The sequence below is a fragment of the Synchiropus splendidus genome, chromosome 12 (genome assembly GCF_027744825.2).
Source record: "Synchiropus splendidus isolate RoL2022-P1 chromosome 12, RoL_Sspl_1.0, whole genome shotgun sequence".
NCBI classification, from domain to species: Eukaryota; Metazoa; Chordata; class Actinopteri; order Syngnathiformes; family Callionymidae; genus Synchiropus; species Synchiropus splendidus.
The window spans coordinates 320,001-331,974 of NC_071345.1; the positions used below are offsets into that span (position 1 = coordinate 320,001).

The 11,974-nt window shown below is 42.1% G+C and overlaps 1 protein-coding gene across 1 annotated transcript in view; it reads right to left on the reverse strand.

Moving 5' to 3' along the window:
• ryr3 (ryanodine receptor 3) overlaps window positions 1-11,974 on the reverse strand; it is a 70,934-nt gene that overhangs the window by 56,519 nt on the left and 2,441 nt on the right. Inside the window, exons 2-3 of the mRNA XM_053880234.1 lie at window positions 3,527-3,646; window positions 690-794 (exon numbers count right to left, since the gene is read on the reverse strand). Coding sequence (XP_053736209.1) covers window positions 690-794; window positions 3,527-3,646 — 225 coding nt within the window. The remainder of the gene's footprint in view (window positions 1-689; window positions 795-3,526; window positions 3,647-11,974) is intronic.

An 11,974-nucleotide genomic window follows, 5' to 3' on the forward strand; every position in this document is an offset into this window, starting at 1 on the left:
GTTTGTTTGTTCCATAAACGTTGATTTTAGATCTACTTATAAATAAAAAAAATATACATACTAAAACGAGGTTTGGTTTGTGCATCTAGAAATTCCACAGAACAATCCTGACTCCATGATTCCTGTTTTACACACTACTAGTACCGGTTGAAAATGCCTTAACAGATGCAATTCAACATATTGTGAAACTAAGTTGGCTGAACCAACAATACTAAAATGGCACGTATTGAGTTTTGTGTCATGCATTACTACCCTCACATAATAAAGGTTGATTAATATATTTTTTCAATGATAACCATATAAATAACTGAAATGACAAAAAGACCAGAAAGCAATAGCTTCTATGTAGCAGTATCATAGCCAAAGTGCATTGGCCACAAAGGCTCATATAAGCTTTGACATTACAAAGGTGTTTGGATGGTTTTTCTTCTTGTTTATAGCTTGAGTACTTGTTCTAAATCGTAGGACGCAAATGTGATCTATTGACAAAGCTAATTATCCGTTAAGTAATGAAACGTTCACATAGTCATTGACTTCTGGCAGGCAGATGTTTCACAGTCCATCTGAACTGATTTAAATAGAGGAAAATTACACTGAATTTGAAGCGTAATGTGTCTCAAAACACATGTGCACTGGGAAAAAGTGTTGGTGAGAGTCAAGCAAGGACGAGGTGGGGATGAAAGACTCACCCCTTCGCTGTTTTGCCCGGTGTTAGCCAGCATCTCCTGCAGGGCTCGCACTGACAGTGACTGCTCCAGCACAAAGTTGCAGATGCACAGGTCTGGAGGAACATACTGCAGCCAGGAGGGAAGCACATGAAAGAGTGAACGATTTTCAACAGGAAAGTGAGAGTGTGGTGTTATCTAATATTTGGAGGTAGGCAGAGGACTTATTCAGGAACCGGCCACAACACCTTAAATGTCATCAGAGATGCTGGCAGAGGTGTCTGCATCCAATTTTCGAAGCAACATAAATACATTTGCACAAGTATAGCATATTTGTTTGAAGAGTGTTTAATAGAGACATTAATATGATGGGAAGATTCATTTTGGCCAAAAAGATGAAAAGAGGAAAAAAAACAATTTTTTTACTCGATTTAATGAGGCGAACCAGTTAAATTGGAGCTAAACGTATACAAACATTTCGAGTCAACTTCATGTGTTCTCAAAACTCATGGATTCTAAAGTCAAAGGGCCACTTACCTTGGAATTATTATTAAAATGTTGTGGGACATTTACAACAAAATGTGATATATCCCCGTGCCAAAATAATCTGTGATCTCGAACCCGAGTCCCTGATATACGATACACAATGTACACAAACAAACAAGGCAGGCCGATGTTAGCTACAGCGTGTGGTTACAGTAACACACACAAATATGTTTGCCATTATTTATTGCTTCCCTGCACCAACAAGCTCAGGGGTGATTTACAGAGTTGGGCACCTGCCAAGATTCAGTAACACAACCTGCTGACCCCTGACCCCTGCAGTAAAGTTAAGCATGTGAGTAGAAGTTTGGCTGGAGTGATAATGGGGGCGATGTTGCTCTGTAACTGGGCATTACAACATACAACATACAAGCAGACCACCAACGCCGGTTGCCCGTTTCTCCTTGTGCAACTGCTTGTGGGGACATGTAGTTTAACTGCTAAACCTCAAACAGACTTTGCTCTAAATGGAAGAGGGGTATGTGCCCCAAGAATGGCAGTTGTGGTCGACCAGCGATCATCAATATGGTGGCCACGAGAATCAGGTAGCCTGCAGAGATCAAGGAAGTAAGCCACGGGTCGTTTCAAAAGAAATCATCTTACCATGTTTGATATTTGGCTTTCCTTTCTTGTTACAACATTGGTAGCTATTGCGAAGAATGAGGCAAGTGATAAGAGAAGCATCATTTATCATCCACGATACTTATTACTTTATTCATGAGTTGTGTGCTAAACTGATGGCAGCCCTTTGAGTCAGAGTCTCACAGTTGTGTAGAGTGAAATAGATTTGATATTGGCCCACATCACCCAATGTACTCTGGATGAAAGGTGGCAAACAGGCAAGTGTTCAAACTGAATCACATGCGGGCAACATGGATCATGGGTAAACTCAAGTGTCCACCATTAGCATTAGAATTTACAACAAGCAACAGACATTCAATGTCTTATAAATAATTCAACACCCCATTTTCAATAATATTTCTTTCGGGGCCGCTCAGACAAACCTGTCTGGATTTTAGGGAACAGACTGCATCAGTGATTCCAGTCACCTTTCATGATTAACTGAGCAATGAATGAATGCAATATTGCTGAGCATGCCAAAAAAATATGTAACATGGCTGTGGATAAAATCAAATGTTTTAAAAGCTGTAACTAACTTCAGCTTCAAAGCCACCTTGCAAGATGAGGTGCATGAAGCTCTTTAGACATACTTAGTCGTCAGTGACTCACCACTCACCACTGCAGTCTTCACAGATGCTACTGAACTGCCATTCAATTCAAGAAAAAATTGAAGCAAGAGATACAGCTGGAAGGACAAGAAGTTTGGGCCAACTGATGTCCCACTTCCTCCAAGCTACTGCAACCCAATGAGTCTTGATTTCCACTTTCAGCAGTGACAGACATAAAATAGACATCAAGACCTGGAGATTAGCGGTTAGATACTCTCACTCAGACATCAAGTGAGAGGAGGGAGGTGAGTATGACAGCATCTCCGCTCCCCAAAAACTTGCTTGATAGATATCCAAACACGGTTCACAGTCGGGATCATGGGATTTGGGTTCAGTAACCACACACTGAGTAGATCGGAGCAGGGGACTATTTTACTGTAAAACAGTAAAGGCTTTCTTCTCAGTTTCCTCCTATAATGAGCAGCACGTGGGGACACCAGGGGCATTCTTTCATTCTCACTTGTCAGCTGGAATAAAGAACACCTCGGCTGGCACAGCCTTGAACTCATTTGGGTACTGATGATAAATGAAAGCTTGATTGACAACCCAGTCCTGTCTCTTTACATATACAGTCTGTGTCTGACAGCCTAATAAGTCCAGTAAATGTTGAAGATTTTGAGTGTCCACACCCAAATCCTCTTGGCTCATTATACCTTGTGAGAGTTTCATGTTTTTGCCAACACATTTGTGCAAACATTTGCCTATCTATCAAAGGAATCACTTTCCCTTGCGGACATACCAGCAGAGGAATGTTTCATACTGCAGCGCTGCAAATTATCATACATCTCTCCCGTGACTCATATTATCGTGAGCCACCGTGAAGCTTCCAAATCAATGTCGTTCGTAATTTCAGATAGTGTACATCTTTCTCACGACGAGATTAATGTGAGACATAGTCAAATAATGAGAGCGCCATTGAAGTACAACCTCCGTCAAACACTATACAATTTGCACCCCACAAGAAAAAAAGTCTAAGGACCCTCATCAGCAAATGTGCCAGTGATCATCAGTGCTGCCTTAAAGGTTTCACACACCAGCAGCTTGTGGATTCCCAAACCACAGTAGAAGAATAGCAAATGGCGTCCTTACCTTGGCCTCAGATGTGGATTCCAGGTAGCAAAGGCGGTTTCCAAGTCCCTCAGCGGCCAGGCAGAACTTGCAGTGCTCCTTCTGGATCGTGGCTACACTTTGCAGAACCACTGCATCGTCCTGCCAGAGGAGAGAGTGTGAATACCCAATAAAAGTTCCCCTACAGCAAAGCAGCAGTAGAGAGGACGAGTGCAAAAGCATGATTTATGACTGTTGTATTATCAGAACAAAAACAATGGAAAAACATTGCCCTAACAATTCACTTACACAAGTGTGCTAACTGCACACAAAGGTTTAGGTGTTGAAGGAGAATGTATAAAGGACAACACACAGAAACAACAGTGTGATATTATGTCCCGCCCTGTACTTAGAAACTTTTCAATGTAACAGATTCAAAATGATTTCAATTTCAAGCACACAAAGTTGGTACAAATCTGCTGTCAGGCCTCGAGTGGGGTGGAGCACAAGACAACAATTGAATGAATTGATCCAATAAATGAACATCTGCATCTGGTTAGGGTGCAGAAGCTGAGCCTCCACTTGGCCAGAAACACCCGCATTGATTTGTTTGTGTGCTGCACGTTGCATGTGCATGACAGAGACCATGGTCTCTGTGCACGTCGGCTGGCACTCACGTCCCACACTAATCACAGCTGATGGTTGCCATGGTTGTTCCTCCCACCTTCTTTTACAGCAGTCCTTCTCCAACAGATTGGGATTCAGCCTGGACGGGCCCATCAGATCCATCAGCTCTGTACTGTACTGCACTGATCTCATTCGGTTTTATTCCATAATGTATCCAAATATTGAACTTTAAAAAACAAAAAATAAATAAATAAATCTTCCACAAACACTCCCCAAAACCAGGTGTTCTGGGGGGAGACTCAACATCCTATATTAAGGTGGTCTCTTAGAGAAACAACAAACTAAAGAAGAAGGACTAAGAATTCAGTCCAGATCTCACCACAGAGCATACCGACCTGAATAACCAAGCTAGCCACTTGATTTTGAAACAGCAGCTTGCAAGCCTAACAGTCCAGAACAGAAGCATGAATGAATTAACAAATGAGTCACAAAACAAGTCTTGCTGACCAACATGGTGCCAACAGTCTTCAGCGGCCAGAGAAAAGCCTGTGGAGAAAATCACTTGATTTCAAAACGAATCACCAATACCTGCTCCGTGAGGTTGATTATTACTTCAGAAAGATACATCTAGAATTATGGGCTAGTAAAGAAACCAAAAGACAACTGCCTTCAAGGAAAAGCAATCACCAACTCTGCTGGCTCAAAGCACTGAATGGTGGTCCACAGAGAATCCGTTTGCCTTTTTTGAAAGCTAAAAAAAGTCTTGAGAGTTCAGCATGTTCAGTCAATATTTAGGAAGGGCTAAATATTTCATGATGCACTCGTGTAAGACCCAGAACTTGCAGTTACCTCCACACACCTAAATGCAATATTTATTGGTTGCTCAGTCAAGCCTGTGGTTTCTAGCTTTTTCAGGCTGCAGAATTCCAAAGTCTGTGGGATGACTGTAGAATCACTGGTAAGACATTCAAGAGGCAAAATAAACAACTGATGTCGACACAAACCATATTGATACCTTTTATTAAGGAAGAAAGTCAGCTTAACTTTACTAGTGCACAGAGATGCAAGTATGAAGTAGTAAATTACCCCCAAAAAAATAATACTTTCACATAAGAATTTCACTGAAAATGTGGGGACTTTTCCAAGGGATCTGAAGGATGCACAAGCTGCTGCCTCTTTTTCAGTGCACATCCAGTTAACAAATTAAATCAAGAGCAGTGCTCAGACTAGTGGCCTCCTGGATTTTGACGACTACTGAAACAGACCTGAATCATTCATTAGCACCAGAATATCATGTCCACTTCAGATCATATGTCTATATCAAATAAAATATCATCTGTAACAATCCAAGTATGTGAATCCAGCGCAATAAACAGGACACTCTGTGACTGTCGCTGCACTGTGGACTTGATCCCGAGCCAGAGAATCCGTAGCAAAGTGATCCTCGCAGCAGCAGCAGTGTGACCATCTGCTAGACAGCTCAATGGCAGCATCAGGACTAAGTTTAGGACTACAGCAGGAGGAGCTAAGTCAGTCTAGGGTGGCAGCTTCAACCAACTTCCAAGTGTAGAGCGGCAACTTGACCCTGCCCTCTCACACGTCGACCCCGCCCATCCTCAACCTCGCAACAGGTTTAACACAAACCAAGAGAACGTTTGTCACGGTGGCACATTTTCCTTCAGTAGATGAGCCGCAGGTGTGAACCTTAACCTCCGAATTTTCACACTTTTGCTTTCAGGTTCCTCACTTTCTTACATACACCCAGCAGTCGGACGGGTTTGAAAGACAGCCACAGGTGTGTGAGGACAGCCTGATGCATTCACCCGCCGAAACCTGAGAGGACGCAATGCTCCAGTGAGCCAAATAAACTCCCGCAACCCACTCGCTGCTGCCACCAATGTGAACTTGAGAAAAGGTGATTCTGTGAATGTCTGAGCACTGCTAAGTTAACTTGCATGCTTTGGTCATTGGAGATCAACAGGCCCCTTGACGAACAAAAGCCAGAAAGTCAAACTCTCATAAGAATTCTGAAATTCTGGCACATTCAAGCACTTGTTCGCACCATCTCGGTGTGCCCAGGCTGGGATTGTGTTTCTCATAAATACCAAGCAGGGTGCTAAGTAAAGGCTGAGCTACATGTTTTTATTGAAGATTAGCTAACAGAAGCTGGCGCAGAAGAAGATCCAGTGTAGATGTGTGAGAGCTGACAGAGGCCATACCACTACAAGCTAAGATTGAAGTGTTCAAGTGGCAGGTGTTGAGACTTTCTGCGGCTCGGGCTCAGCCCTCCATTTCATATTTGGACCTTTCCCATTTCGGTCAGTCAATTTGCATGGTGGGTTTTGTTTTGTATTAAAGACCCTGCGCTTTTGTCGAGGAGTTTATACAGCTTACCTGGCTCACCCGTGTCCCATGATCCCAGCTGAAGACAGTGAAGTTTGACAGGTGCTCTAGCCCTGACAAGTAAACACACAGAACTACAAAAGCAATGTGCAATGCACATCCAAACTGAAACTAACAATGGTGTCCAACTTTTACTGTACATACAAAAAAATGTTGTTAATGACAAGAATATTGACTGAAAACAGTTCTCAAGCTCCAAACCTAATCGGGGTTGTTTATTTCTTTTACTAACAAGCAAGCAGCTACATGACTGCAGATTCTTTTCATAACCTCGTCAAGACGAAATGGGATGTTTCCGTTAGAAGAAGCACTTTTTGGCACACGCGCGCTGCATGGACAATCAATAGTCCCAAATAGTCAGCTACAGAGTGACTTCACTCGGCTGCAGATACATACCTGCTTTGATCTGCCTCAGTCGAGAACCATCACATGATTCTTAGATCTCAATCAACATTACATGTGCAGACATAGGAGTGCCAGTATCCCAACGTTCTGCAGTCTTTTGACACCAGCGCAGTCTTCTCTAAAAGAGTAATCAGAATCTCTTATGAATCACAAAAAGCTAGGCTACATACAAAACAATGTGTCAATGTGAAAAAAATGACTGAGGTGTTTTTTTTTGTCTTCTGTTCTTCTTTTCAAAAACAAAACACCTTGTAGGGGAAAAAACATTTTAGCTGGGGAATGTGATCTAATGTATGGAGTCTGTCAAATGTGTCCATTATTCAGATGAACAAATTCATTGTCTGCACATTTCACTGCAGCCGCCGAGAAAGGGGAAATGAAAACCTACCCTTTCTACTTAAATGGATTTAGATGACGCTCCAGCTAAGACTGAATAACAAAATAAATGTAGCCAGAAGTTTTGGGGCAAAAATAAACAATCTTTGTGCAACATTGTAACTTCCGTATTCCTTATATTCCTTATTTCCATTTAACGTTCATCCAAAACAAATTGTGAGTTTCCTTTGGTTTAACTTTACCAATTGATTGTACTTCTTTTATGCTACATTTGAACTTTTTTCTTCACGTGGTAGTGTAGTAGTTGATATGACAAGCCAGGCTTTTAGTTAGGAGAACCTATAGAAAACATGTAAAAAAACTAACGCCAGATACTCGACCGTAGCCAGATTACGCAGGTATATGGCAGCATCAGACGGGCAAGCTATGGTCGAGAATCTGGCGTCCATTTTTTCATGTTTTGCAGACGCCCAGACGCCCTCCTAGCTAAAAGCCTGCGAGAAGCTCATTGGTCTGACCCTTTGTTGGTATAAAAGAGCACAATATATTGTCTCTTAACACAGGCAATATATGAAGTTGTGTCAATACCTCCACTTTGCTTTTACAAAAGCCGCTAAACACACCAAAGCTGGCCGAGTAAGTAGTTGGCATGCATACACAACACCAATACAACCGTTGGTAAATAAGAAAATAGTGAAGCTCGATGCTTCTTTAATGTCATATGTACTTTTGTACTAGCGCACACAAGCTTAAGAGCAAGCACAAAGTCTTGAGCACAATTTAAGCAACCCTGACTGGTGAAGGCAGTAACAGCATCGATCAGCAAGTTTTGTTAACAGCAGCTGTCTCAAAATTATTTGTTTTGTCTACCAAAACCACTCTTCTGTCCTTGTCAGGCAGTGCAAAGCAACTGTGCCGCATCACTGGTCAAAGTGAAAAAGGAAAACAGTAATAACATCCAGCTCTAAGATTTATAATCATGGTAACAAATAGGATTTTCCTGGATTAGACTGAGGGCATATTACACCGATATGAGGCGACAAACCATGCAAGGCCAAAGTCCACCTCAGCAGAAGACAGAGCGATTGTGATCAGCGCCATCCGGGGAGCAGAGACAGGGCTGGGTGTCCCTGTGGCTGCTGACGGACACACCGTTACACATGTTTGACGAGGTCCACGGACCTCAGCCTTGTTTCCACAGGTATTACCACCAAGTGATTCATGGGCACAGGAGTCATTATCCTATATTTGTTGAGAAGCAGCTGCATTAATCCACTTTCTCGAGACTGCACTTTGGCGTCACAAGTTAGAAAAGCTCTGTAGTTTGATGGAAAGCAATTGTCTTGGTGTTCCACTAAATCACATGTAATACTGTTTTGACTTGCATAAACTGGAACAGTTGCAGCAAGAAAGTCTGGAAAAGCATCAAAGAAACCACAAGCAAAAACCCTAGTGCAAGACCGCTGGACTCATTTCACATACAGTATTCTCGACGTGACCTCCTTCATCGTGAACCTTGTCGTTTGTCTTCTCCGTGTCCAACTTTCAAGAGTTCTTCTTCCCACCCGTCCTCAGTAGTTCTGTTACAAACCATCTCCAGGTGTCCATTGGATAGACTCATTCCTAATCTTGTCCTTTCTACTCTTGATGAGAACCTCAGTATCTTCATCTCTGAGTCCTGTCTTTAGGTCTCTGTTTATGATGCTTCCCTCTCTCTCACAGATGCCTGCAAGGCCTTGTTAAGAAAAACACCTTTGTAGAAATTAATTGAGATAAAATCTGACGTTCAAATTCAGGAAAAGTTGGGTCATATTTAGGGGACATTAAAGCTGCTATAGATAGGCTTCCATATTGACATCTAAGTAAACCTACTTTTTGAGTCAAGAAAAGACAACTTTTCCTTGATCACAACATTGATATTTATAGGGTTCAATATAACTTTATTATATATTTAAAGCTCCTGAAATGGGCGTGTGAAGGCATATAGTGGAAGTGCAGCAGGGCAGCTCCAGACCACCAGGAATGTACTAACCATCCTGTCACTTCAACTTTACAACAACATCTTTCGTAAAAGAGGCGAAAGATGAGTCACAGCCAATGAAAGCTATGACAGAGGACACCCACGCGCTCCAATGCTATGGGTCTTGATATAAGAAACACATCAAATTGTCATTACAAATTTCCAGTCTATTTTGCCAGGAGCTTTTCTCCCACGGACCTTCTGATCACTGATCACAACCCACCACCAAGAAAAGACTTCTGTAGTTGCAAAGCAGCTGCTGCCTTTCTTGTGTCCAAAAGAAAGGCTCCATGGCTTTGACTAAACAGAAGTGGTATTCCACTCCAAAGACTCTCCAACATCAAGAGATCCTCAGTTAGCGAGCACATTTTGTTCACTTCTCGTTGATTAATGAGGTCAATTACTTGATGTGAGACTTAAGTCACGGCGGCGCTTCTGCTCACTCTGCAGCTACAGTCATTCCAGAATCTGCTGAGTTTTCCAAATGCAGAAAGTTCCATACTCCAAATGCTGAGCAGTTAGCTACGTTCGTAAAATAAGGACTTTATTTAACAGGGATATGATGATATCGCCAAATGGAAGGGGCACGTGGAGCAGAGAGACAGTGTCGGAATGTCAGGGATAGGAGTAGAGGACGATGACTGATGAGGATCTAGGATGAGGACAAGAAGACAACACGTGTCGCTCGGCGACGATGATGATGAGATGAAGGAGGCAACCTTGGATGGTGAGTAAAGAAGGGTTGTGGAGCTTATCCATGTAGTTAAGACACATTCTGATCTTGAAAGTGCCAAAACTACACATCAAGCGGACAGTCATATTTTGAAAACACCATTAGAAGTTAGGACCAGAGAGACAGGTGTGCATTGTTTAACTCTTCCATTCATTCGCCACAACAACAGCCAAAAATTAAATGACAAACACCGCAATAACATCTTAGCCCTTGTGTGAATCACTGGAGTTTGTTTTAGTTCTTCATATTTAGTGCATGTGAACTGTGCCTTTCATGTAGTAAATTAGTTTTGCCACAAAAAAACAATGTAGACATTGAAGCTTTACCTTGTGGCTTTTAGTGAATCTATGAAATCTACTAGTTATCATTTCAGGAGGCAAATTACATACACAAAGGTGACCATGGGTGAAGACCATCACAGCTACTATACATTCTCATTTTTCGAAAGTACATGACAGAGAGAGCATCTGTGTTCTGTACCGTTCACTCAACCCACTGCGGATGAATGAGGGATTTATCATGGATCTGGAATTTGACTTTGTGACAAGTTATAAATAAAACCAGCAACCAATTCATGACAAAACGCTGATTTAAAGGTTACCTTATAACCAGGTCACAGGTGGTGACAGGATACTGGATCGCACAAGGTTGGTTCAATGAAGGGGACGGCAGCGGCCTTGCTGTCCTTCAATGTCGGCGTGAAAGCTGCCAAAGAAACACGCTGTTGCCTCACCATCACAAGCCTGCTCGCTCAACATATAGGAAATTCATCCCATTCAATTTAAATCAAGGTTCACCTGAGGCCGCAGAACCAGACTGCATCTCTCTCATTGAGCAGGAGAGAATTCGCAAAGGCACCGACTAGTGCGGGACGGAGCGTGAGGACAAAGACGGTACAGATCCCGCCACGAAATATGGGTGCTTACTTACTTCCACTACTCTATAATATTCTATGGACAAACCAACCAATATATTCACTCACTTAAAAAGTTTCAAAATCAGTCTGCCCAATCGGTTTCTCAGCATGGATGAGGCATTTAAAATATCAGAGGAGAAAAGGGGAAAATATTAATAATCTACTACACAGAACAGGCACTATTACAGTATATTTTAACAAGAATTGACAGGTAACAGATAATTAACTGCCTTCCAATACGTCTAAATCAGATCCCAAGTCTGAATATGGCTTCTTTGAACAGAAAAAGAGAATGCCATCTTGTGAAACTTGCTTCTTCTGATCATGACAGTTTGTGGAAAATCTGAGGTGAAAATGCCCTTTTTGGATGATGTTAGGACAGTCACCACAACCTTTAGATTAAAGTTTGTCACAGGAAATATGCATTAAACCTGTGACAGAAGGATGACAGAAGACACAGCCACCGGGCTGAAACATCAGAAACTTAGAAACCTGGTGTGCTACAGCTTGCTACAAAAGCATTATACAGCACTGGAAACCTTCATGTTTCCACAAACTGATGGTAAATCTGCATTTCAGCACTCCATTTTTTTTATCATGTTAAGATTTGTTGTTCAAGTTATGCATGAAGAAACTGACCATTTCAAGCCAAACCATGAGCCATATTTAACATGTGGACGAACTGATGTATAAATTCTACTTTATCCTTGAAAGCATGGTGTGAAGTGTCTCGGATCTTGTGCAGCCTCGACTAAAGCTCTGGCTCTGGTGAGAGGGTGCCAGGGGGATTGCAGCTGCGTTTACTGTGGAAGCATCAGCTTTAAAAAAGCTAAATTTAACCCCCCACCAGAGTCCTCGCTGGTATGTAGAAGGCTTCCAGAGCAACATAAACTCCAAATAAGCACGTAAGACGTGCTAGTGGCGATGGATCCACTGGCTTTAGTCTCAGCAGGATAATTAACGGACGTCAAAACATTTGCTCAATTCCAGTCCCACTTTTGAAGCTATAAATCACCCACAAACCTCTGCTCCGATATCTTAATTGAAATG